This window comes from Andrographis paniculata, unplaced genomic scaffold (assembly GCF_009805555.1).
Source record: "Andrographis paniculata isolate CXL003 unplaced genomic scaffold, ASM980555v1 Contig51END, whole genome shotgun sequence".
Lineage (NCBI taxonomy): Eukaryota > Viridiplantae > Streptophyta > Magnoliopsida > Lamiales > Acanthaceae > Andrographis > Andrographis paniculata.
In genome coordinates, this window is record NW_026137586.1 from 2,022,713 (window position 1) to 2,050,102 (window position 27,390).

Here is a 27,390-nt window from a genome sequence, read left to right on the forward strand (position 1 = left end):
CCGACCTTATCCCGTCTGATCTTTGTGCCCGACCTTATTATGTCTGACCTCCGTGCCCGACCTAATCACATGCGACCTCATTGCCCGACCTTATCAAGCCCGACCTTCGAGCCCGACCTGATCACGTCCGACCTCAGTGCCCGACCTTATCACGCCCGACCTCCGAGCCCGACCTGATCACGTCCGACCTCAGTGCCCGAGCTTATGACGTCCGACCTTCCTGCCCGACCTTACCACATCCGATCTTAACGCCCGACCTTATCCCGTCTGATCTCTGTGTCCGACCTTATTATGTCTGACCTCCGTGCCCGACCTAATCACATGCGACCTCATTGCCCGACCTTATCACGCCCGACCTTCGAGCCCGATCTGATCACGTCGGACCTCAGTGCTCGATCTTATCACACCCGACCTCCGAGCCCGACCTGATCACATCCGACCTCAGTGACCGACCTTATCACGTCCGACCTTCGAGCCCGACCTTACCACATCCGATCTTAACGTCCGACCTTATCCCGTCTGATCTCTGTGCCCGACTTTATTATGTTTGACCTCCGTGCCCGACCTAATCACATGCGACCTCATTGCCAGACCTTATCAAGCCCGACCTTCGAGCCCGACCTGATCACGTCCGACTTCAGTGCCCGACCTTATCACGCCCGACCTCCGAGCCCGACATGATCACGTCCGACCTTAGTGCCCGACCTTATCACGTCCGACCTTCGTGCCCGACCTTACCACATCCGATCTTAACGCCCGACCTTATCCCGTCTGATCTCTGTGTCCGACCTTATTATGTCTGACCTCCGTGCCCGGCCTAATCACATGCGACCTCATTGCCCGACCTTATCACGCCCGACCTTCGAGCCCGATCTGATCACGTCCGACCTCAGTGCTCGACCTTATCACGCCCGACCTCCGAGCCCGACCTGATCACGTCCGATCTCAGTGACCGACCTTATTACGTCCGACCTTCGTGCCCGACCTTACCACATCCGATCTTAACGCCCGACCTTATCCCGTCTGATCTTTGTGCCCGACCTTATTATTTCTGACCTCCGTGCCCGACCTAATCACATGCGACCTCATTGCCCGACCATATCACGCCCGACCTTCGAGCCCGACCTGATCACGTCGACCTCAGTGCCCGACCTTATCACGCCCGACCTCCGAGCCCGACATGATCACGTCCGACCTCAGTGCCCGACCTTATCACGTCCGACCTTCGTGCCCGACCTTACCACATCCGATCTTAACGCCCGACCTTATCCCGTCTGATCTCTGTGCCCGACCTTATTATGTCTGACCTCCGTGCCCGACCTAATCACATGCGACCTCATTGCCCGACCTTATCAAGCCCGACCTTCGAGCCCGACCTTATCACGTTTGACCTCAGTGCCCGACCTTATCACGCCCGACCTCCGAGCCCGACATGATCACGTCCGACCTCAGTGCCTGACCTTATCACGTCCGACCTTCATGCCCGACCTTACCACATCCGATCTTAACGCCCGACCTTATCCCGTCTGATCTCTGTGCCCGACCTTATTATGTCTGATCTCCGTGCCCGACCTAATCACATGCGACCTCATTGCCCGACCTTATCAAGCCCGACCTAATCACGTCCGACCTCAGTGCCCGACCTTATCACGCTCGACCTCCGAGCCCGACCTGATCACGTCCGACCTCAGTGCCCGATCTTATCACGTCCGACCTTCGTGCCCGACCTTACCACATCCGATCTTAACGCCCGACCTTATCCCGTCTGATCTCTGTGTCCGACCTTATTATGTCTGACCTCCGTGCCCGGCCTAATCACATGCGACCTCATTGCCCGACCTTATCACGCCCGACCTTCGAGCCCGATCTGATCACGTCCGACCTCAGTGCTCGACCTTATCACGCCCGACCTCCGAGCCCGACCTGATCACGTCCGACCTCAGTGACCGACCTTATCACTTCCGACCTTCGTGCCCGACTTTACCACATCCGATCTTAACACCCGACCTTATCCCGTCTGATCTCTGTGCCCGACCTCATTATGTTTGACCTCCGTGCCCGACCTAATCACATGCGACCTCATTGCCCGACCTTATCAAGCCCGACCTTCGAGCCCGACCTGATCACGTCCGACTTCAGTGCCCGACCTTATCACGCCCGACCTCCGAGCCCGACCTGATCACGTCCGACCTCAGTGCCCGACCTTATTACGCCCGACCTTCGTGCCCAACCTTACCACATCCGATCTTAACGCCCGACCTTATCCCGTCTGATCTCTGTGTCCGACCTTATTATGTCTGACCTCCGTGCCCGACCTAATCACATGCGACCTCATTGCCCGACCTTATCACGCCGACCTTCGAGCCCGATCTGATCACGTCCGACCTCAGTGCTCGACCTTATCACGCCCGACCTCCGAGCCAGACGTGATCACGTCCGACCTCAGTGACCGACCTTATCACGTTCGACCTTCGTGCCCGACCTTACCACATCCGATCTTAACGCCCGATCTTATCCCATCTGATTTCTGTGCCCGACCTTATTATGTTTGACCTCCATGCCCAACCTAATCACATGCGACCTCATTGCCCGACCTTATCAAGCCCGACCTTCGAGCCCGACCTGATCACGTCTGACCTCAGTGCCCGACCTTATCACGCCCGACCTCCGAGCCCGACCTGATCACGTCTGACCTCAGTGCCCGACCTTATCACGTCCGACCTTCGTGCCCGACCTTACCACATCCGATCTTAACGGCCGACCTTATCTCTTCTGATCTCTGTGCCTGACCTTATATATTTGACCTCCGTGCCCGACCTAATCACATGCGACCTCATTGCCCGACCTTATCACGCCCGACCTTCGAGCCCGACTTGATCACGTCCGACCTCAGTGCCCGACCTTATCACGCCCGACCTCCGAGCCCGACTTGATCACGTCCGACCTCAGTGCCCGACCTTATCACGTCCGACCTTCGTGCCCGACTTGATCACGTCCGACCTTAGTGCCCGACCTTATCACGTCCGACCTTCGTGCCCGACCTTACCACATCCGATCTTAACACCCAACCTTATCACGCCCAATCTTAACGCTCGTCTTTATCACATCTGAACTCTGTACCTGACCTGATCACATCCAACCTCAATGCCCGACCTTATTATGCCCAACCTCCGAGCCCGACGTGATCACATCCGACCTCAGTACCCGACCTGATCACATCCGACCTCAGTGCCCGACTTTATCATATTTGACCTTCGTGCCCGACCGTACTGCGCCCGATCTCTGCACCCGACCTTTTCATGCCTGAGCTCCGTGTCCGACCTTATCACGCCCGATCTCTGCACCCGACCTTATCATGTCTGAGCTCCGTGTCCGACCTTATCATGCCCGATCTCTGCACCCGACCTTATCATGTCTGAGCTCCGTGTCGGACCTTATCACACCTGATCTCTGTCTTCTCCCGAGGAAGCCTTTTCCTTAACAGCGTTTGGACTTATATTCGGACTCTCTTTTTGAAATCCTACTACCATTAACTAGCCCATTAAACTCTACATCAGTCCTTAATCTAATTTGATAGGTTCATTCTTGAAAACCCTACACATCGTTTTATTTTATGTTGAATGATTAACTTTTTGTGAGTAAGTAGAATATATATTATTTTAAAGTATATTATGTTTTTCGTAATATTTATAGGTAATTATGCCCCTGAAAAATATTGGGCGAAGAAACACTTTCTTTTGCACTACTTAGGGTATCTTTAACCCAGAACCACTAATGACGCTGGGTTGATGGATTTGACGTTGGTACCGACGCCAAAATGGCGTTTGCACTGTAGCAACGCCAAAATATGGTGTTGCTTTTCCTCTTTTTCTTTTAAATTTATTTTTATTTTTATTTTTCTATTTTTTTAAAAAAAATATTTTAAATTATAAATATAAAAAGTTGTTTAAAATAATAAAAAAAAATTAAATATTTAAATAATATTAGTGAAAAGTAGAATTATAGTTAGAGTAAAACTAGTGTAAGCAACTCCATATTTGGAATTAAAACTGTATAAGTAAAGTGTATGGATTCGAGATGACCTTATCCATCAATAATTTTATAGATAACATAAAATACATTATGTGGTTTATAAAATTTCTGTTTTATATTTAACCCATAAAGAAATTATATATTGTCTTAATTACCACAACCACCATTTTTGGATTTAACAAATTTGAAATAGGATGAATTATTATTATTATTATTATTATTAGGCTATTGGGTACAAAACTTAAACACAGAAAAATAGAAAAGGAAAAGGAAAAGGAAAAAGAAAAAGAGAAAAAAATAAGAATAAACAAAAGAATGAGACAATAAAGTAAAATATACTTTGGGTTTGTTCGTAGGATTTAGATAAAATTTTACTATTTATTCAAAAAAAAAATTTCAAAAATATTAAATCAAACACTTATTTTTTATTTTTTATATTATATTAAAAATCAATTTTACATTCAAAACATCACATCAACACCTATTTATATTACATCATACAACTATTCAAATTCAAAATTTTTACCATTCAAATCTCAACTCAAAATTCAAAACCCCGAACAAAGACACCCATATATACTCTATCCTCTCCGTCCCATAACAAAGTATCAATTTTTCCATTTTAGTCGGTCTCATAACAAAGTATTCATTTCTTTTTTTTAGTAACTGTACTATCTACCTAACATTACAAATATCCTTACAACTTACAATATATTACACAAATGTCATTACCTTTATATCACACATACTAATAAGGTTATTTTAGTCATTTCTATTTTAATGCTACTACATTCTAATATAATACTAATATTTCTAAAATTATGTGCAAAAAGCATATTGATATTTAGTTATGGGACGAATGAAATATATTTATTGCTAAAGTAATTTTAACAAAAGGCATTTCATGCATTCAAACATCCTTTATAATATTATTTTGATTTAATATCTAAATATTAAAAAATTATTTTCAAAAAATATTTTAAATTTCATTAAAAATAATTACTCAATGCCAAGAGCTAACGTGCACATTATATGCATGTAGCACCATTTTCAACTATAGTCACAAGGATAGTTTGCTTTTGTATGATAATTTAATAATCATGTTATAATTATTATTCAATCATTTTACTATAAATATAATTTGGAGTACTAATAATAAAGTTTAAAAGAGAAAAGGATACGAAAATTAAAGTCGGCAAGTTTCAATTAAATTCCCTACAAAAAATTAATTATTTATTCAAAAGGATATTTACAACGTCTAGTGTACGATATTTGATATCTTTTGTTGATTCTCTTTCCTTATTCTTGGAGTGAAATGTGTGTCTATGTTTTCGTAATTCAATCTGTTTTTTATTTTAATAACACACTCAATACATTTTTTCATATAAATATTTTCGTATTGGGGTGAAATATAGATATTAAAAGATTGCAAATTCAAATACAGCTGAACTTTATTTTCAATCTAAAATTCCAAACTCAAAACACTTCATGAATTTCTTTAAGTCGGATTCAAGTTAATCGATTATGTTTCAAGACACCCGATAATGAAACTTAAGTAACAAGCACGAAACAAACCCAAAAATACAAAATACATCCGAAATTTGACCTGAATTTTTTTTTTTTTTTCATTCCGGGTTTGAATGTTAGGACATGCAGTGAATCAGGTTTTACATTCGTATTATCAGGTCAACCCAAATCTAACCTTTTTTTTTTTTTTTTTTTTTTTCCATTTTGGATGTTCGAGTCGAAACTGAGAATTATCCATTGAATGAATTCATGTATTCGGGTTGGATTTAATTAATTTTGATAGCTTACAAAATATTGAATTAGACACCTATTTCATAATATATGTATATATATATATATATCATACACAGAAAATACTTAACAAAAACAAAAAGTGGCGAAAAAAAAAGTTTGGAACAACTAAAGTAATTGTGGATTTGCTTTTGTTTATGCATGACAACGTACACCTCTCTCTATATATATACATACCTACATAGTATAAAATTTGTATGCATTAACATGGATCACATAAACATTTGTCGTGCCCCACAAGTGATATATACTCATAAATATAAAAGCGTCGACGAAAACGATCTCGATCCGGATGAAGGAAATGAAAATTTGTGCCATGCTTGCACACTGCCCATCTTCTCGACGCCTTACAAGAGATATAGAGACTATATCTTCCATGAATGTTGCTGGAAAATACCCGAGGTTTTAACAGACCATCCTCTGCATCTTAAGGTACCCCTCCAGTTGTATACTCTGAATCGTATGGTACCCTTCCAGTTTTATAAGTGCAATACTGCTAGTGGTTGTGTCATATGTACCCAATGCAAAAAGATGTGTAATGGCTCCTTCTATCAATGTCATCAAGGTTCGTGTGGTTTCACAATAGATTTAATATGTGCTAGATTAGTCGTCGATATTTTACACAGAAGTCATAAGCACACATTGGTCCCTTTTCGAAGTAGATCAGCTTTGATCACTTGCGAAGCTTGTGAATCTGTGGGCAATGGTGAGTTCTATTGGTGTAGCTTGTGTGACTTCTATATTCATCAGAGTTGCGCCTTGTTGCACAACAATATTCGGCATGAGAAGCATAAACAACATTCTCTCACTCTTACCTACCATCTTCCGCAAGATTCTCTGAAAAAGATAAAGTGTGTTGAGTGTTCACTTTGCCACGGAAAGTTATCGAAGAATTCCGGAGTATATATTTGCACAAGGTGCGACTTTGCCGCTCACATCAAGTGTGCGATTTCAGAAGAACACGGTGGCTTTGAACATGGTACGCACAATTAATGAGTAATAAGAATTTGATAAGGCAGCAAATTCTTTGCTGATTTGACCAGACCACGGGTGACCAGCATATGTTTGTACATATCTCAGCGTGTATTGTATTATAATATAATACGTGTTAGTATTATAAATATATGTTGGTTACTCTTATAACATAAGTTGATCCGATCAAATCAGCACGAAGCTGACTTGACCGGATGAGCCGCTGATCCATGCACATATTTCTTGGTGTTTGTTATAATTAATGTGATATCTCGAATGCAGTGCCGATCCGAGAAGCAGTTGGCGGGCTAATTCATTTTCCAATGATGGATGAACATAAAAGTGCAATGCAGTATATGAGGATGGACAACAATGGCGGCAGCAGCAACGAAAACAACAATGAGAAGAATATTGTAGCAATTGACAATATACATGATCATTCTTTGATCCTTCATGAGGATTATTTAGAGGGGTCGTCGTCGTCTTCATCCCGCTATTTGTGCGACGCATGTGTCGAACCCATTTCGGGGCCATTCTACAGCTGCTCCGAATGCCCTGATTTTTATCTCCACAAATGCTGCGCTAATCTGCCGCCATTCTTGCATATACCGCATCCATATTGCAGTGGATCCAGCTGGACTTTCATGCCAAAAAGAAGACTATCGAATGTTTTTCCTAATAGGTTCTTTTGTCACGGCTGCTGCAAAATGAGCAACGGATTTGCCTATCAATGCAATGAATGTCAGAGAATATTAGATTTGAGTTGTGCTCTCATGCCGGAGATCATAACTCACGAAGCACATGGAAAGTCGCATATTCTATTTCTCTCACGCGGTTCCTTTTATAACAAGTATAGCACGACTTATTCCTTGTATAATTTATACTATGGATGCGGCAGCTGTCATAATTGCAAGCTAGATGTCCGTAATGCTCTGTTACCATCGACGGTAGAGCACAAGCTCGACAGGCATCCATTGAAGCTCATGTACTCATCATCCTCTGCGTCAATCTCCAGCCTCGAAGATGATGACAAATTCTGCGAGATTTGCGAAGATGGCGTGGACACTCAAGATTCTTTTTATCACTGCGAAAAATGCGTCACATTGTTCCACACCAGATGCATTCCTCGTGTTGGTGATCGATTGTCCAAGTTTAAATTTGGAGGGAGTGTCCGTGTCGGGTGCCACAGTTGTCCGCTAACTTCTTTTCAACTGCTCACCAGTTACAGCTACACATGCGGGCTTTGCAACTATACCATTGAAGGTCGAAGAGAAGGTGTAGCATTAGAATGCAAGAAATGCTGCTACTGGTTGCACGTCGATTGTGCTGAAAGAGAAAGGTTTAGGGATTTTAACTGGTCGTGGATATCATTGGATATCTAATAATGTTATAATATTATGTAAAAATATATGTTGATTATTTTTATGTGATATACTGATTGAATCCATTGATCCAAAATTTAGAAGGAAAAAAAATATATATTGTTGAAATTGGGATCGGTTATTTTAAATTGAAATCACCAAAATTAAAAATTAAAAATTTAAATATATTGTGTATATTTTTTTATAATATTAATTCAAAGTCATATCAACACAAAATTGTTTGAATGATCACACTCTATATTTTTATTTTATTAAGATTCTTAACTAAACATAATTTCAATTAACACGAGCGAGTGGCACGAGTGAGGCACGGGCTTCATTTTAATTGGGACGTTACATGGAAATAATAATGGCAAAATTGCTTATAATATATATGTAGTTTGATAATTTTGTACCATATATTGTAATTTAAAATTTGTATGAAATTTTGTAAAAATTATATGAAATTATATCGTATTTTTAAAATATTGTACAAAACCTTCTAAAAATAATTTTATGCAATGTTTTAAGAACATAATCATGTTTTTAGTGAGATTAATTGTAAAATTATTATTATTATTATTATTATTATTATTATTATTATTACTATTATTATTATTATTATGTTAAAGTAAAAAGGGTCTACACATTGTTTTCATTAATTTCTTCTTAAATATTTGTTTTTAAATTTATTAGTACATTTTTATCTTTTTATCTGCTTAAAGAATATTTATGCATAAAGTGTGATACAAATGATATTTCTAATAAAATGATTGAATAATATTTATGACATGATTATTAAATATACTTCAAAATGAGTGTGTCATTTGATGTATATATATATAGGTGTATATATGTATATACATATATATACATTATATGATATATATTTCATTTTTTATTAGACTTGAAAATCCGCAGTCGCTACCCGAAAGTATGCGCCGGGTAAACTCTCGGTCTAACCTAATACCTTGCAAACTAGGCCTGATAGGCAAATCACACTAGACGAACCATACGTGACAGATGACCTGAGGCGTCGGAGGTTTGAACCCATGATTTCACAGTCATAAGTCCAACCCCACATCACCAGACTATCTCTTACGGAACTATATATCATATTTGAGTGATGGGTCCGAGCGGGGCTGGGGAGGCTGATGCCGAGGATCCTATGCCCCTTGTGACTATATTTGAAAATGGGTGTGGCCAATATGCACCTTAGTGCTTGGAAGTGATTAATATATTCATATTGAAATTTAAAATTTTAAACTCATTTTTAATTAAAGATATTAAATCAAAATAATAATATAGAGTGTTTGAATGAACTATTTTTGTCAAAATAACTATATTAATATAATATACATATATTTTTCTTTATTGTCTTCCCCTTACGTTTTTTTTTTATTATTATTATTACGTTTCTTCTTTTTTTTTCTTTATTTTTCTTTATATATACGTTTGTTTTTAAGTTTTGTACCTAATAATAATAATAATAATAATAATGTATTTAACTTAATAATGTATTTAACTTAATAATGTGGTTGTGTTATTGTGTCGTGTTGTGTCTACAATAAAGTATTAATATTAGTTTTGAAAATTTTTAGAAATATATATAATTAATAAATTTGTTACAAAATTAATAATGAAAATATATTTAGTGGCTATAAACAGTGTAGTTAATTTTGCTACATAAGACAATTTGTAATATATCGCTCACATAAACTACCATGACAAATTGCAATATATTTTGCCACAAATTTATTTAACACACTATTTGCCACAATAATAAGTTTGATATATATTTCTCCACATATAAATAATAAATTATTTACAAAATTTTTCCACACATGCAACGGCTTATGTGAATAAATTGTCATAAATAATTAATATTTAAACAATTGAAATAAAATATTTTAATTTTACATATGCAGAGCAATACAAAAATTGATGTAAAATTTAAATTGTAAAATTCAATATTTTAAATATTAACAATAAAAAAATATTAATACAACATTATATTTTCTAAGCACTACTACTATAAACAACATCAATTAACAAAATTAATATTTTTAAATATATATTGTAACATCGTTACCATATATAATCAAGTATATTTATATAATACTATAAGTACACATCAAGTTAAATCTTTCGAAACTTTGGATTCGTAACATATGTCTGAATTATAATGTTAAAGTTTTGCTTAATTCGTCTTTTATTTCAACGCTCATTTGCTTCTTAGTATGCAATAACTTTTTCATTTTTTTCTTTTTTTTGAATATATGTCATTACAACGTGCTAATTGATTGGAGTTACACGGCATAATGTTGAACAACACTAATCATCACCGCTAACCATACATATATATATATATATATTCCCTCCGTCCTACAAGTAAATATTCATTTACTTTTGGTACATAGTTTTTATGTATATTAGTATTATATTAATATATAGTAAAAATGAAGTAAAAATGACTAAAATAATAATATGGTGTAATATAAATATAATGATATTTGTTTAATATATTATAGCATCGTTGCCTAAAGAAAAATGAATAATTTCTTATAAAACAGGCCAAAAATAAATCAAATGAATAATTTGTTAAAAGACCAAGGAAATATATATATATATATATAAACCTCTTTCATTGACAAATTTATGGTTGTTAACTCCTCCAAAAACCTTCACATCATCGACAGATTAAAAAATATATTAGTAAAAATGAGGACATGAAAAACTGGCTCATGGAAGTGATAGATAATCAAAACAACATCAAATAGGTCCTTCTAAGATTTCCAGAACACAGAAAATGTATACATATCTTTTTCATCTACTAAATTCCATCTTAGAAAACATTAAAAAGGCCTGTAAATGAGTATGACAGAAAATTCGGCATAAACTTACACTCAAATGACTACTACCTCGTTACCTCAGACCATCATTCATCCATTTCAGAAAGACCAAACACAGTAAAGTAAGTACATTAATTCATCCTATCATTCATTACCGCAACAAGACGTTCGTAAAAGCAACCGGCGAAATGCTCGAGAGCATCAGAAAGTTCAATTGCCGAGGCCCTTTTTGGCTCGAAGCGTCTCCAAAGCCTTTTCACGGAGCTCTATTTCAAGCTTCTTCTGATCGAGTTGCGCCTCGGCTTGCAATTTGACATGTTTCTCTTCAGGATGGCGTCGCCCTCGATCAGGAGATGAACTGTCGTCAGAATCACCTGACTTCAGCTTTATCTTCTCTGCTCGCGTCTCTTCCCTTCTTCTGCGTCTCTCCTCCCGGCGGCGTCGCTTTTTTTCCTTTTTCAGCTTTTTTTCTTCCTTTCTTTTTCTTTTAGCCTCTTTCCTATCCTCATAGGAATCAGAGCTTGAATAGTCATCTGATTCCATCTCTTGGCTATCCGATTTCCTACGTTTCTGCTTCTCCTTGATTTTACCTCTGCTCTCATTAGCCTCCTTCGATGGAGAATCCCGAGAACCATTCTGATCATTCTCCCTGAAATTCCTTGGTTTATGGGAAGTTTCCTGTTGCGAATATTGACGAGTGCCTTTGCCATCATCTTCCTGACTTATTTTCTTAGCCGTAACTCGAGCACCATCATTGTCATCGTCATCCATCTTATTAGAGACCGTATCACTGTCACACAACAATGAAACAACAAAAGCATCAACGGATTAGGTCAGTTTTCACAAACACAAATACGCATAGGCAAAATATTGTAGCAATAACAACCTGTTTCGCAGTTGGGTCGTTCTGGACTTTGTCCCAGGGGCATCTATTTCATCGTTACCATGAGGACTGGTCGATCTACAAGAAAAAACTTTAAAACTCAGATCAAGCAATATTTTACCAAATCATGGAAAACAAACCTCGTAAAAAATATTTTACACCTCCTATCATCACTGTAACTTCTGCTCCTGGAAACATGCGACACAAGCGAGGACTTGTACCTAGAAGCCGACAAGTCATGATTTTTTTCATGTAAATCATCTTGATCCAGCATATCCCTCTGCGGAGACCTCAGAGAAATGACGGGCTTGCTTTCCACAGATTTTACTCCCCTCTGGCTATCCATTGGAAGCTCCTCTTTTTTATCAGAAGCACCCTGAACTGGAGAATAAGCACCACGTCTTCTACAAACATGAGGAAAAACAGAAGATGCAGATGAAGACTAATACAAGAGAAAATAAAGATTTAACTATGCTAAGGTAGATCACTTACTGGAGAAAAAAAAAAAAAAAAAAAAAAAGATGAACTTTTAGAATCGTGTACATCTAAGAAATATAAGGCAAGAAACATACTACAGTTTTAACAATTGAAATTCACAGATTTTGCTACCTCCCTAAGAGAAATATTACAAATGGTTATCATATATGCATGCTTTCCTTGCATATTAGACTTATCCACTTGACCAAAGGCCAAACGAGTTGATTATTTTCGGGATACATTGCCTCCTAATCAAATCGCAACAGGACCTTGTCATTAGTGCATCATACAGGGCATTGAAGAATTCAGTATGAGTTGAGTGACATGTCACCTGATGATCTACAGCAAGGGAAACAAGTTGTAAGCTAGGTAACAAACTGATTTAACCTATAAGTTCCATATAACATGCTAGCTTCATTCAGCTATTGTATGTGAACGCAGCAGATATGATACAATGAACAGGAAGTCTAACAGAAGCATTAAATTGAAATCTTTTTGTTACCAAAACATCATGATCCAGAGAGAGACACAGGTTCTGGTCATATATACAATGTCACCTGCAGAATCTGGTGTTTTAATAATGTTTTTTTGTACACAATATAAAGTAACTGAGCTTGTTCTGAGGAAAACTAGTGTAATCTTAGTTTGTAAGTTGTATATAAAGCACGAAAACAAGCCTATAGACCTATTTCTGCCTTCCAAATGTCATTCTTATTCAGATAATGGCTTGTTTGTTTCCTCATGAATAGTAAATTAATCAGTCAATACTGAGTATACTTCTGAGAAACGTCATCAACAAGTATTCATTTACCATTAGCAGTGCTACAGCATTTAGAGCTTTTTGTGGTACAGATAAGATTTTATTAGTCCTATCAATGCATCAAATATATTAAAATTTATTCCAATGTTAAGCTTATCTAAAGTGAAAAGAAGCTTTAAACATCAAGGCTATAACAAACCTGGTTTTTCCTCGGGGAGACTCCATTGATGATCTGACAGTTTTCAAAGATCCTCTCTCAATGGGAGAAAGAGAACCACGGCGGTCAAGGGAGGGCGAACTAGATCCTTCGGGAGTAGATTTTCGATGAGCAGGACTAAAGGATTTCTTCCGGCCACGCAAAGATGACCTACCTCGAGCTGGAGATACAGATCGCCGTGGTGGGGTTGAAGGAGACCGGTGATACCGTCTTCGAGAGGGTGATGGTTGGCGACGTGAAGGTGGCGAGCCACGCCGCATTGGAGATGCTATGCGACGATGCACTGGAGATGGTGAACTGTAATTGCCCGGAGATCGCGACCTGCGATAAGGAGATTTTCTTCTGATAGGAGATGGGGATCTACGACGTATCGGAGAAGGCGATCTACGTCTTAAAGGTGTTCGGGACCTTAACCGTGCTGGTGATCTACGTAATGGTGTCCTTGACCTCCGGCGAACATGGGAGGGAGATCTACCACGCACAGGGGTTCGAGATCTCCGGCGTATGGGGGACCGAGATCTACGGCGGAGAGGAGAGCGAGGTCTATATCGTACAGGAGAAGGGGATCTGTGCCGCGAATGCGATGTTGATCTTCGCCTGGAATAAAATGATGCATGCTTGGGTGATGGAGAGCGTCGCACATTATGCCTCCTAATGGGCGTCACAGACCGATCTCTACCACGACGGCGGTGTCGTTCCAAGGAAATGGAGCGACTTCTTGATGTTGGTGCTCCTGAATTGCTTCTTGACCTCCCTCTTTCACTGTACATACAAAAGCAGCTTAGCATACTATATCATACAAAGAAAGCAACAGATTCTTTTCTACTCCTAAATGGAAACCTACTTTGAGTAACTTCTAGAATTGGAGGACTTGCTTGGAGATGCTGAATGCTTCCTCCTGATCAAATGAGGGAGGAACAAATTAATGTAAACACACTTAACACAGAATAAATTGAATGTTCACTTAGTTCCATAGAAACAACATTATGTCATTCAAGACGCATACCTAGGAGATTGAGAATGGTAAGCCGAATCTGGACTATGTGAACCCCTGTGCATAAGGAACATATATTAGTAAAGCAATTCAGAGGCTTGAATATATTTCTACGGCGCATTATTACAATTTTCAAAGAGTATAACATAAATGGAACAGAAAACTAATCGTTACTACCTACTACCACTACAAAGGCAGTCTCTGAAAACTAATTGTTACTACCTACTAACATTAAATATTTCAATTTTTAATAGCTCAGGAATCCAGTCTCTGAAAGTAGTTTAGTTATCATCCTGCTATTTTGATGCCTTGGTAAACCATGGACAACCTTTATGATCATCTATATCAACCAATGCTGCAACTCTTAGAACTAAGTGTAAAGCTATCTATAAGATAGTATAAAGTGAAAACAGTGATAATATTATAATAATCCATATAAATGCCTCATCAAAGTATATATTAACAGCTTAAATGATTAAAAAATCTAGAACTTTTATGAAACGAAATCGTAACCACAACGAAGAAGTTAGTATGAAAGATGAGTAACTACAGTGGCACATTAAAGACTTTCCAAAAGTAAAAATGAATGCACAAAATTCAAGGACAATCATTGTAACTGATTAAAATCTTGTTAAAGATAAAGAAGATCAAACGATTGCATATATGAAAACTTTTAACTTATTAAGAATATATGGAATAAAGCTGTCAATTGCCATCTAGGATGCTGTAGGCAAAGAAAGACCAGAAGATTTCACAAAAGGAGAATCCTATGACTAATCAGACAGAAGAAGGCTAATTTGGCTCTCTCCTCTTACTAACCATGCCCTTCGAGAACATGTCTGAAAAGACACATCTAGAAGGGAGCTTACTAGAAAGAAAATGTTAGATATTTAATTGTGCTCCATTCAATTCAAATACACTGACCTTGCTTTCATGTAGCTCAGTTAACTTCCAAGTGTAAATATTCCCAAATGCAAACAAAGTCTAATTGATACAAACTACAGCCTTAACAAACTGCCAAAAGATAAAATTAAGTTTTTAGGTATAATACTCATCTTAATTATAGTTTAAAATCCCATGATTCCTAAAGCAACATCAACACAAGGAGCAACAGTAATTCATAGCATCAAATTAGTACCTCTGCCTCCTGCCATTTCTCTTAATTCTTTCTTTGTCATCTGCAGGCAGTATGCTAGACTCCCTTGAATTGTGCTTGGCACCAATCTCTAACTCAGTATGCTTATCAGTTGAAAATGAATCTTCACCACCCTACAGCAGTTCGAGGTAAAGGATATGAACCGAAATAATTGCAGAAGCAGAATCAAGCTGAATGCAACAAAACAGAAACAAGAGTTAACATAAAATAATCTAGTTATATTCATTAAATCTCTAGGATGACATGAAAAGGTTACCGTCTTTCTTCTCTCCATTTCAAGTTCCTGCTTCTCTCTTTCTTTATTCCTATTAATTTCACTAGCTATTCGATCAGTCTCAGCCTGCAGTGATGAAGAAAACAACCATTATCAAAATAAGCCAAAGCCATCATAACACATGTAGATCAAGTTTCTGCAGAAAGAAGCCACCAAAAGAGCAACCTTTTTCTTCTTGGTTTCCTCCTCTTTTACATCCAGAAATTGTTGTGGGATGCCCGTAACATTTTGCTGTGCACTAAGAAGCAGAGACCATAACTCTTTCATAAACTTCCCTGTATTTCTCTCCATGAATCCAGTTAGTGAAATTTGAACCTCCTTCCCATTTACTGCCTGCGTCAACAACATCAAACCCAAAACTCTATGTTGAAACAGCTAAGTTTGTGAATCACAAAATTCACAAAAATACAATACAATGCACATCTCAAAACAAAGGAGATGTTATACAAAGTACCTTTCCCTCCAAAAGACTGTATATAAAATTGATAAGCACTTCATCTTCAAACCCAATAAGTTCAGTTACACGCTTTGCTATCCATGGCCTCATGATATCCATCTTAACCTTCGTCATGTCCACCTAAATGAACAATTTACAACAAAAAAAAATATATCACTGAGACAATCAAACCTCAATAATACCATTAAGTGAACTAAAAAAATATTACAATAACAAACCGCACAAATAGGTTAACAGTGTCAAACCAATTCAATCTATGCCGCTGTATAAATAATACATCCAACAGCTCCAGCAGCAAATGCGATTCTGCCTTTTAAATTTTGTTTACATAATATACAGTAACATTTTCCCCTTCAAGAACACCGCGTTAAATACCTACTTTTCATTTAAAGAATCGAATACGAAACCTAATTCTATTTAAAACATGACATTCAACATCTATTTTTAATTCCAATCATCAAGTACACACCTGTTTTCAATTCAAGTTCATCATATCTCCAAAACAACATGACACCCTAGAAAACACAAACACTCCTTTCTACTTGAATATTCTTCAAAAGTGCTACAACAATAATTTCATATAGCAATATATTAATCGTGGTGCTATTACACAATACCAAGCTTTACTGCCAAGTGCCAACCATAAATATTGGCACAGAAATTCAAATGAAGGGCAAAACACGTCGCGGTTACAAGCCTCAAACAAAAGGGCACTTTGAGAAGAAAAACAACAATCCCCAAAAATACGCACCAGATTCTCCAATTCGGGGGGGAATTTCTGAGACTTAAGCAGCTTCGCCTGCTTGTTCGAGAATCGAGTGTCCTGGTCAGCCGAGGTGCCCTGGTTAACAAGAAATACACAAATTCGCTTAATAAAAAATACAGCGGGTAAGATCTACTTCCCACGAAGCATAGATGAATCAAGATTTGAGATAATTAAATTCAGTCGATGGATGCATAAATCATGAAGGCAGCAGTAGAACGTCCTACCCGGAAAAAGCCGCCCGACATTTTTCTAGGGTTTGAGTAGCGGCTTTCTTTTGGGACAGCGGATTCTTCAAGCGCCTTTGTTAAACGCAAGTACGATGCGTTCTTACTTGTGGTGTGTGAATTTGCCTATGGGGTGCAATACGACGTCGTTGGGCATATTCAATTGAAACTTCGCCCACTATAAAACGACGACGTAACGGTTTACTTTTTGTGTAATCTATTCTTTAATACTTTTTTTGTTTTTAATATATAAAATAAATAAATCATCATTTTTAATATAATTACGTTATTTGTGTTTAAAAATATTTAAAAATTAATAAAACCTATCTCATCTAACTAACATTTGAAGTATTCATATGAGGATAGCACATGGACGAACATATTACCAGAGACCGTGAGGGGAATAGGTGTTTTATTAAAATTCCTTCGAATACTTATTTAAGGGCCAATTTTTGAAGCGAAATTATATTACCCTCGTGCCAACCAAATGCATACATAAATATAAGGCAGTAAAGGAGACAAGGGTTTTTTTATCTGGTTAGGATATAAACAATTCTACATTCGGAGATGTCGAACTCACGTTGACAACGACCACGGAGTAAAACTGTTTAGAATCTGGACGTTTCTCTTAATCGAAACTCCGATTTCTTCTTCTTCCAACGAGGTCTCCGGCAGGTATAAATGATTAGCACTCACTTAATACATGGAGAAAGAATGATTGAGATTGAGAGAATTGAACACATTTTCTCTCACTGCACGTAACTCTCAAAACTCTTCCAACAACCAACTATTTCCTCACAATTATCTGTACAGCCACCTTGTTGTGCAGGTAAGAAAACACAATCAAAACCCCTTTTCACATAAATAGTATGATGTGTTCTTGCATAATTCATGCAATTTGACCACCAAAAACATCTATTCATTTGTCTTTCATAATTAATACTTACTTGTAAATAGAGCCAATTTTATCTTACTTGTAGTCCTAATAGGTTGGAATTTCACAATAACGGTGTTGTCCATGTGATGCTTTTTTCGAACCCAAATGTTAAGAACCGTGGGATTCAAATGGTTGGATTTCACCTTGGAAGTATTATTGAATTTATATTTTTTATTCCTTGAGAATATCTATATTTATATATTATTTCATATGTTTAAATTTATATATTCATATCAATATAGCAATATAATTTAATAAGCAAATTAGAATTTTAAAAATATATCTCTATGAATTTATAGAGAATTTTTTCTTTAATAATATAAAAATTTTAAAATTTAAAAAAAATAATTTCAAAAGATATTTTCTAATAAAAAAAAAACATATTGAAATTTGTGGGGATCATGTCACTAGGGTATGTTTGTTTGAGGGATTGAAATTTTTTTTCACTATTCATCCAATTTTTTCTCTCCAAAAACATCAAATCAAATACTTATTTTTTATTTTTTATATTATACTAAAAATCAATTTTACATTCAAAACATCACATCAACATATATTTATATCACATCATACAACTATTCAAATTCAAAATTTTTATTATTCAAATCCCAACTCAAAATCCAAACCTCCAAACATACACACCCAAAAAATAAGTTTGGGTGAACATATTCTATATAAATATAGACCTTAATATTTTTTTGTTATTATGCTACCATATTATCCATTTTATACTAAAAAAAAAACCTTTACAAGTTATAAATAAATGTTTATCGAAATATATATAAGGGTAAATATTAAGACTCTTTCCGTCCCATTAGAAGGGTAATATTTGCTTTTTGCACGTAAATTTTTAAATATTAGTATTATATTAGATTGTAGTAAAAAAGACAAAAATATTATTATTAGTATGGTATAATATAAAAGTAATGATATTTATGTAATATATTGTAAATTGAAAGAGTATTTATTACAAGTAGTTACTAAATTAGTAAATAATAATCTTATTTTGAAACGGATAAAAATAAAAAATAGTAATATTTCAATGGCAAAGAGGGAATACCTGTAATTGATACAACCAAACATGGAGGGAATATCGATTCAACTACAAAAGGGCTTATCTTCTTGGAGAGGGGCAATTCAGACATTTCACATCAGCAGACCACCCGATATTTGTCTTAAAAAAATATCTCATGCTGTTCGAGATTATTCATTTTCCATTTTCCTTAATTTATGTCTCGAATATATTTTTATTACACTGATTTTAAAAAAAAAAAAACAAATTGAAAATTCGGCAGAGATCTATCAGACGACGCCACGTGGACTTTACGGACATAAACGGATGCAAACGTATTTATATTCCGCTGTTTATTTCCCTTTTCTGTTCCGCCTCTTCTCTCTCTCTCTACCCCTCTCTCTCTCTTTGTCTTGGGGGATCGTTTCTCTGTCTGCGAATCTCTCACTCTGAAACCCCACCGTCTGTATTCTCAGTGTTGGCGGACAATCGATCGCGGTTTCTGTAATCGCGTTGACCGGATTTGACTTTGCAGGAAATATCTGCGGAAATGGCGAGCTCTATCACCAGCAATGTTTATATCCAAGTAATCGAGGACGTCATCAACAAGGTTCGCGAGGAGTTCGTCAATAATGGCGGCCAGGGGGAGGAGATACTGACGGAGCTTCAAGGAGTAATGATTTGATTTGACTTTGTTTTACTTCAATTTATTGGTTTAATTGGGGTGATGTTTTTGTTTTTGTTTAATTTTTCCGATTGAGTTAGGGTTTTGGATTTGAAGGTTTTGGATTTGAAAGTTTTGGATCTGTAGTTGGGATGAAAGAGCTGACGAGTTTTATGTTTGAAATCTGCAGTTATGGGAGCTGAAGATGATGCAAGCTGGGGCAATTGTGGGTCCGATAGATAGGTCAGCGTCGCAGAAGGGAGGGGCAGGTGCTGGCATGACGCCCAACCCTGTGCACGATTTGAACGTGCCTTATGAAGGCCCGGAGGAGTATGAAACCCCCACTGCTGATTTACTTTTCCCCCCGGTGAGGAATCTGTGTTTTGTCACTGCAGAGCCATCTTTGAGTTTGGTAATGGATTGACCATTTATTTGGTTTTCATGGTGAGCAGACGCCGTTGCAAACTCCAATGCAGACACCATTGCCTGGAACTGCACAGACTCCATTGCCGGGAATGCCTCAGACTCCATTGCCTGGAACAACTCCGACTCCTCTCACTGGAAGTGATAGTGGTTCTTTGTATAATATTCCTACTGGCGGCACTCCGATTACGCCTAATGAGTACACATCTAATAATGAAAATGGTGGTGTTCCTGAGGTAAAAGGTGGACAGGGAAGACCTAGCTCATATATGGTATCGTCATTTCCTTTACTTGCAATGTTTTTGCAGGACTGCAACTTGCCTCTCCCCAATTATTAGAACTGTGTTTCTTGAAAGATTTTTTGAAACTCAATTCACCTAGGATAAAGTTATTATCTATGTCTGCTGCCTTTTATTTGGTTTCTGAGTTTTTATAAAACTATTATGTGTTTTTCAATTCTGCAGCCTCCACCATCATCTTGGTTAAACCAAAGGCCGCCTCTTGATGTGAATATTGGTGAGTATGATGGGTATAAGTTCTCATAAATGGCCCATGTATATATGAGATGTAAAACAGTGGCAGTGTACGAATATGGGTGTAAGTTGGTGGAAGGAAATGTTCTTAATTTATCTTTCAATGTACTCATTTTTTCCCCTTCCTGTAGCTTATGTGGAAGGTCGGGAAGACGCTGACAGGGGAGCACTCCATCAGCCAACAACTCAGGTGATTGTCATTTGTGGGTCATTTTTATGAGCCTTGTTATGAGTTGCTTTAACTGAAAACTTAGAGATTGTTGTTGAAACTGCTTGAATTTTCTTACGTAAATACTAAGGTATTATTGAACACCTTTTTCACAATAAAAAGTCTACATTCTAGTGGTTATTAGCAATCATAAACTTTTCTTGTGTTGAGGGAATGCCAAGATCTACTGTTGGACCTGAAGAGTGAAGAACTACTTTGTTCTTTGGATTTTACCGAATCATTCCATAATAGCGAAAACCTAATTGCCTTTTGCACTGTTATCAAATGCTTAATGAAGATTTTATTTAACAAGTAATACTTGTGGTTGTGATGTTCTTGGACTGTTCTGATCGTAAGAAACTAAGAATGGTTAAAAACACTTTTGTTAGCGCAATTGGTCTATCTGGGCTTTATTGTATCCTTTTGAATTTCACAGTTACATTAAGACATCTCTTATTCCTTTCGCAAGAGGAGTTGAGTAGATACATTTGGTGCTTTATGTTTTGTAAGAAGTTGAAATAAACATTTTTAAGTGCATAAAGATTTTATTGTTTCAGATAGCAGTTAAAAAGAAGAAAAAATAAAAATCAATAAGAGTCATTATTATGATGTCTAGTTTCATTTATCCTGGCTCCATTTTAGCTAAATTCTGTTTTGCAAATGACCCCACTTGAGAAATGAAGTTTTGCATTTCCATTTTCAATTAGAAGCATTTATATATTTTTTTGTGATATAATTGGAAGACTAAGAATTATATTTTAGAGAAGTTACTTAAACTTTGTCAAGAGAGGTTTTCAGGTATAGTGAAATTGATAACATTTAACCACATAATGGTTGAGTACCATTCAGTGATTTAGTCATTACCCTTCGATGTAGTCTGCTAGTCAAATACTTTGTGTTTAAGAGATTGAGTTTGATTTATGATTCATGAAACTGGTGGGCCTACTTTATGATCGATTTAATACCACCAGTTTCTTCACAAATAATGGGAATTACTTTCTGAATCTGTTTCAGATATCGAAAATATAGTAAACTATTTTGGACACCAGAATCTTATATGTTAGTTTCCCAACCCTGCACGCAAATTCGAAGCTTAGAGAACAGAAAAACTGAACTCTTATGTGCCTTTCATTCGCATTATGTCTTTTGACCTCATTGTGCACTTGGTTTATTACATTGCAAATAGATAAAAAGTAGTTTTTAAATAGAAATAAACTTGGAATCAAAATTTTATTAAACCAATAAAATAATTTACTAGGTGGAAAATATTAACTAAGCAACAAATCGTAATTTAGATGGTACAAAATAAATATATGCCCTAACATTCTAACAGTTACATATATTGATTCTATAAATCTCTTTGGAATGGAAAGTAGAATTTCGGGCAACAAGATATTTAATGTTGGGATTGTGTTGATTCATTATGGTTCAGTTCTCTGCATTAGATGCACTTTTAATTAATTATTATGTTTTGATTGGTAAAAAATTGATGCTGAATAACTGAATGCAGGACTTCTTCGTGGCTTCTGGAAAACGGAAACGGGAGGATTTTCCTCCGCACCCGAGTCACCGTGCTGGTGGATACATCCCACAACAAGATGGAGCTGGGGACAACCTATCAGATGAGCTGAAGGTAGAGCTTTTGATTGTGATGCTTTCCGTACTGCAAATATTGTTGCCTGGCTGTCTGTTGAATAGGACACAGAGGTAGTTGTTTTATTTGTTATAATCCTTTCGAGCATAGCCTTAGGTCAAGACCTTTTGGATCCTAGTTGTTAAGGAAGAACAATTCTCAAATCTTTCTTTATATATATATATATTAATCTTACTTTAGATTTCTTGTCTTGAATTAACAGACAGTTCATATGCCAAAGAGATACATACATCAACACTAAGTTTCCGGGTCGTATGTTTTTCCTTTTTCCTGATGTTGCACTAGCCGTTGCGCGTTTGTTTGTTTCTGGACAAATTGGTGCTCATAAGTTCTTTTAGAAGATTCTCTTTTTTTTGTGACACATATTTTTGAAGGATGAAAGAAGTCCTTTTTCGGTGTGGATAGCCATGGTTAGAATTTATGTTCTTCATAAGTGTTTTGTATATCTAGTATTTTCTAACATTAGATAATGGAGAATTCTGTATCCTGGTAATTATAGACTTATTCATATTATAAAACAAATATATTTCAAGGGAGGTGAGCAGGTGGTCTTGCATTCAAATCTCCACTATGAATGAGAATGTGTCAAGCTTTGTGAAAGATTTTGCAGTGGCAATTAATTCTTATATAAATATAAGATCATTTTCCCAACACTTAGTTTTAACTTTTAGTTGGTGTCTTTAAGTAACTTTCAATGTGTAGAATGTACATAGATGTTACATGAGTTTTTATATGTGTATATGGACAATTATGTATGTGGAATTTCCAATTGAGGTATAATTCATAGTTGTCAATAGCGCACTATAGCGTTGCAATGCGGCGTAGCATAGCGGAGAGGTACTCTGCCACTATGGCCACTCCACAATTCCGCATTTACGCAATAGCGGCCCAGCCACCTTAGCGGCATTCCGCTACGCTACGCTACACCGCTATTGTAGCTCATTGAATTATATTTTATTCCGCATTTACGCAATAGCGGCCCAGCCACCTGTAGCGTCATTCCGCTACGCTACGCTATACCTCTATTGTAGCTCATTGAATTATATTTTAACACGTAAATAATTAAAATATGACTTTAACTTATATAATGTACCTTTTTTTATTATAATATAGACGAAAAAGAAACTAACATTTATTTAAGTCTTAACTAAATTTTTAAATTCATTCCAAGAAAAGAAAAAAACTAGAAAGCCAAAAATTGCAAAATTTGGTTTATATTAAGTATAACCAAAATTTGTTAGATCGTTATGGTAGCAATGATGTCATTGGTCCTATTGTTTTGAACGATATTAATGATTCCAATTGGTGGTTAATAAAAAAAGTTGATAATTGCGGAAGAAAAGTTAGTCTTTGATAATGATAATCTGACTAGGATAGTTGTTGATGCTACTGGAGCTAACGGACTTGCTTTCTACACTAGGATGCAAACATCAATGAGAAATAAACTATAGGTACTTCTAGCCCTGAAAAGGGAAATGATATTATGTAAGGTGACAAACATAGAATAATGGATGAGAACGAAGATGAGGAAGAATATATTTTGAATCTGATTAGCTTTGATATATATCTATCACACAATAGTGATTTAATTGTTTTTACTTATATAACTATCTAACAATTATGATCATATCTTCTTCTTTTTTGACATTTTATTAGTTTGAATGATAACTATGCAATTATAATAAAAAAAAAGGTACATTATATAGGCATTTCTTATGTATTTTTTGTTATAATTTTGTATATATATAATCATTTGTATGTATATTCTTAAATATTTAAATAGCAGTCATACCGTTATCCCGCTATAGCATTTTAGATGTTTACCGCTAAGTACTGCTATCCGTGATTGACAACTATGGATTAATTATTGAAATTTGTTTTTCGTGTGTATTGAGAAATTTGGTTTGTATCCCAGTGGTTGGATATCTTTCGTGGCTGATTTTTAGTATTTTGATTCTTTGTTTTTCATAAGATCTATAGCATCTCTGCATTTTCTAGCAATGATTACATTTTGGAATTATTTTTTTTTACATTTTGATCTATTTCTTAAGTTGTTTGAACTATTTAAATATCTACTACACCTGAATATACTAAATTTAAAACTAAATATCTAAAATATTTCAACATCTCCTCAAGTTGTATAACAAAAACCAACTTGAGTTTGATTAAAAAGTTGAATACGAACGCAAAAGACACAAAAAAAAATAATAACAGTTCATTGTCTGCCGTTGCCGCTGCTGCTCTACCGTGTCAAAGCTAGAAACAATGCTCTCAAATATAGACAAAATCAGGACTAAATAAAAAATCAAAATCAGAACAAGAATAAGTAAGGGCTAGAAACTATAGAAAAAATTTCAAAATTGGGAGACCTTCGGGTACATTCCAGCTTGAATGTACCCGGAGAAATGCGGGTTGGTAGGCTATATCTACGACATGAGAAAAGTAAGATCTGATACCATGTTAGAAATTTTGGAGGAAAAATTATAAAATTGTCTTATTGATCATCAAAATAAAGGCCTATATATGCCAATTCAAAACGGACTCGATAGATTCAAATCTAACTAATCTAATTTATGGATAAGACCAAATCTAAATATAAATCTATTACATCTAAAACTGAATATTTAAAATAGAAACATTATGGAAAATCATATTGCCACAAAAGAGGGTTTTTCTTTTTTTTTTTTTTTTTGTAGAAATAAAGGAGACTGAATGCTGCTGCCATCTGTTTGTTGAATTGAGAATGATCTTTATCTACTTGCTTTACTATGTCAATGTTTCTTCATCGCCCTGTACATCGCCCTGTTCAATAATGTGTCATTCATTAGGCCTTGTAGTTTAGAAATGATCACAATGAAAGTTCACAATGACCTTGATCTGCAAGATGATTTAATCTTGTCCACCTTCTTTGTACTTAGTGTTAGAATAGATCATTCGACATGGATAGTTGTATTCTTTCTTACTCATTCTAATTTCAGCAGGTGGTTCAAAGGGGTGCCAAAGAAATGCTCACTGACAGGGGAACTTCATCGTCAAGGATTACTCAGTTGGATGGTCCAATACCTGATCCATACGATGACGTGCTTTCTACACCCAATGTAAGTTGAGCCTTTTTGTTTTCAAATTTTTTGTAGTATGGGCATCATTGGTAACTGTTGATTACCCCCCTTTTGCGTTGTTTCATTCACTTTCACTGATCACATTATTTCTGTAATATTGCGACCATTTGCTTTTTACTTATTCACCTTTTCTAGATCAGTTTCTTGTTATTGAGAATAGTGGCGATTTGAGTGAATCTTACAGCATCCTATTCTACTAGCACTTTTCAATGTGAATTCCTCGTGAGTTACACTTGTCAATGATAACATGCAATCAGCTAATATTTGTCAGTGTTGGCATCGTGTGTTTAATATAGTCATTATTATGTTCTTTCTTTCCTTTGTTACTTGTCCTTTATTATTCCTATTTTTCTTATGATATGATTTACTGTTAGCGTCCCTATGCACTAACTTGGGTGCTTTGTTCTGAATTCGAAAGATATACAACTATCAAGGAGTCGTAAATGAAGACTACAATATAGTGAATACACCAATGCCAAACGGTAAATACTGTACATCACCTACAGATGCCTAGCAAGTATTTTCCACTTACCACTGATTTCCCACCCATCTACACTTTCAGATATGCAAGCACCAACTCCTGCTCCTGTTCCAAATGAGCCTATAGATGACGATGACGACGAGCCTTTGAATGAAGATGATGACGATGATCTCGATGATGTGGACCAGGGGGAGGATCTTGACACTACGCATCTGGTTCTAGCTCAGTTCGACAAGGTGCTAACACAAATTTCCGCAACCTGGTTGTTTTCCACAGCATTTCTTTTTCCAATGTGCCATTTCTCAAAATACATCGTTGGATGAATATTTTTCAGGTGACGAGGACCAAGAGCAGGTGGAAATGCACTCTGAAATCCGGCATTATGCACATAAATAATAAAGATTATCTGTTCAACAAGGTGACCTATTTCTTAACCAATCACCATCTCCATTTTTACTGTGCTCGTTCGTTGTTTAGTGTTAATTTAGTTTAGCTGCTGCTCCATTTCTTTCTCAGGCCACCGGGGAGTTCGACTTTTGATTAACCCCAATTAGCTTTGTTGGTGTATTCTGAGGAAACCGGAGACATTTCCTTACCCTTTTTGTATTTGACATATCGAAAACTGGAAAGAGTTATGTTGGCTGGCCCCATCCCATGTACATACTGAGTTTTTGCTTCCTGTGTGTTAAGAGTTTAAAAAACTCCCAATTGAATATGGAATTATGTAAAATTTACTTCTGCAGATTTTGTTATGTGACCAAATTAATTAGTTACTCAAGCGGGAACTCATTTGAACACCTTTGGTTATTTATCTTCTTTGTTTGTTTTTGTTTTTTTTTGTTTTTCTTTGAAGGTGAATTTGTTGTCAGATGCTATTGTTTGAATGAAAATTGGAATGCTGTGGTAATATGAAGATCAATTTAGAGAGCAGTTTTTTTAAGTTTTTGAAAATTTTTGAAAATAATAGATATGATATTTTGCAGAGAAAAATGATATTTTTATGATATAGTTTGTCTGTCCTAGATCATTTTGGTGTAGATATATGTAATTTAAGTAAAGTACATGTAAAATATATAGTTATACTTTTTTAAAAAAATAACAAATTATATGGAATAG

General features: G+C 36.5%; 3 protein-coding genes across 6 annotated transcripts; 2 read left to right on the forward strand and 1 right to left on the reverse strand.

Moving 5' to 3' along the window:
* The first annotated feature begins 5,809 nt into the window (after positions 1-5,809).
* Positions 5,810-8,301, forward strand: LOC127253918 (uncharacterized). The gene is made up of 2 exons (XM_051278729.1): positions 5,810-6,829; positions 7,105-8,301. The coding sequence occupies exons 1-2, from the start codon at positions 5,992-5,994 to the stop codon at positions 8,202-8,204; spliced, it is 1,938 nt and encodes a 645-aa protein (XP_051134686.1). The 5' UTR covers positions 5,810-5,991; the 3' UTR covers positions 8,205-8,301.
* Positions 8,302-10,913: 2,612 nt separating this feature from the next.
* Positions 10,914-17,382, reverse strand: LOC127253666 (uncharacterized). 3 transcript variants are annotated; one of them, XM_051278355.1, is made up of 12 exons: positions 17,244-17,382; positions 17,005-17,094; positions 16,251-16,373; positions 15,962-16,129; positions 15,779-15,862; positions 15,505-15,635; positions 14,379-14,423; positions 14,217-14,270; positions 13,355-14,134; positions 12,080-12,319; positions 11,922-11,996; positions 10,914-11,825 (listed from the first exon to the last, which is right to left on the reverse strand). In XM_051278355.1, the coding sequence occupies exons 1-12, from the start codon at positions 17,262-17,264 to the stop codon at positions 11,246-11,248; spliced, it is 2,391 nt and encodes a 796-aa protein (XP_051134312.1). In that variant the 5' UTR covers positions 17,265-17,382; the 3' UTR covers positions 10,914-11,245. The 3 variants fall into 3 exon arrangements, with proteins under 3 accessions (XP_051134312.1, XP_051134313.1, XP_051134311.1); XM_051278356.1 differs by having other exon boundaries at positions 12,140-12,322; XM_051278354.1 differs by having other exon boundaries at positions 12,080-12,322.
* A 2,229-nt stretch (positions 17,383-19,611) lies between these two features.
* On the forward strand, positions 19,612-27,052 carry LOC127253849 (transcription initiation factor IIA large subunit-like). Of its 2 annotated transcripts, none has more exons than XM_051278637.1 (11): positions 19,612-19,865; positions 20,047-20,223; positions 20,309-20,551; positions 20,744-20,795; positions 20,944-21,002; positions 22,531-22,653; positions 25,653-25,772; positions 26,212-26,275; positions 26,356-26,510; positions 26,609-26,692; positions 26,791-27,052. In XM_051278637.1, the coding sequence occupies exons 1-11, from the start codon at positions 19,743-19,745 to the stop codon at positions 26,812-26,814; spliced, it is 1,224 nt and encodes a 407-aa protein (XP_051134594.1). In that variant the 5' UTR covers positions 19,612-19,742; the 3' UTR covers positions 26,815-27,052. The 2 variants fall into 2 exon arrangements, with proteins under 2 accessions (XP_051134594.1, XP_051134595.1); XM_051278638.1 differs by having other exon boundaries at positions 25,656-25,772.
* Positions 27,053-27,390: the final 338 nt, after the last annotated feature.

Excerpts from the sequence above, each read along its gene's own strand:
- LOC127253918 (XM_051278729.1), top strand. The coding sequence starts at position 5,992 with ATGACAACGTACACCTCTCTCTATATATATACATACCTACATAGTATA. Across the intron at positions 6,830-7,104 it reads ACACGGTGGCTTTGAACATG|TGCCGATCCGAGAAGCAGTT; the intron begins GTACGCACAATT and ends TCTCGAATGCAG.
- LOC127253666 (XM_051278354.1), bottom strand. The coding sequence starts at position 17,264 with ATGTCGGGCGGCTTTTTCCGG. Across the intron at positions 17,095-17,243 it reads TGTCGGGCGGCTTTTTCCGG|GGCACCTCGGCTGACCAGGA; the intron begins GTAGGACGTTCT and ends CTTGTTAACCAG. Across the intron at positions 11,826-11,921 it reads ACGACCCAACTGCGAAACAG|TGATACGGTCTCTAATAAGA; the intron begins GTTGTTATTGCT and ends GTTGTGTGACAG.
- LOC127253849 (XM_051278637.1), top strand. The coding sequence starts at position 19,743 with ATGGCGAGCTCTATCACCAGCAATGTTTATATCCAAGTAATCGAGGAC. Across the intron at positions 20,224-20,308 it reads CTGATTTACTTTTCCCCCCG|ACGCCGTTGCAAACTCCAAT; the intron begins GTGAGGAATCTG and ends CATGGTGAGCAG. Across the intron at positions 22,654-25,652 it reads ACCTATCAGATGAGCTGAAG|CAGGTGGTTCAAAGGGGTGC; the intron begins GTAGAGCTTTTG and ends TTCTAATTTCAG.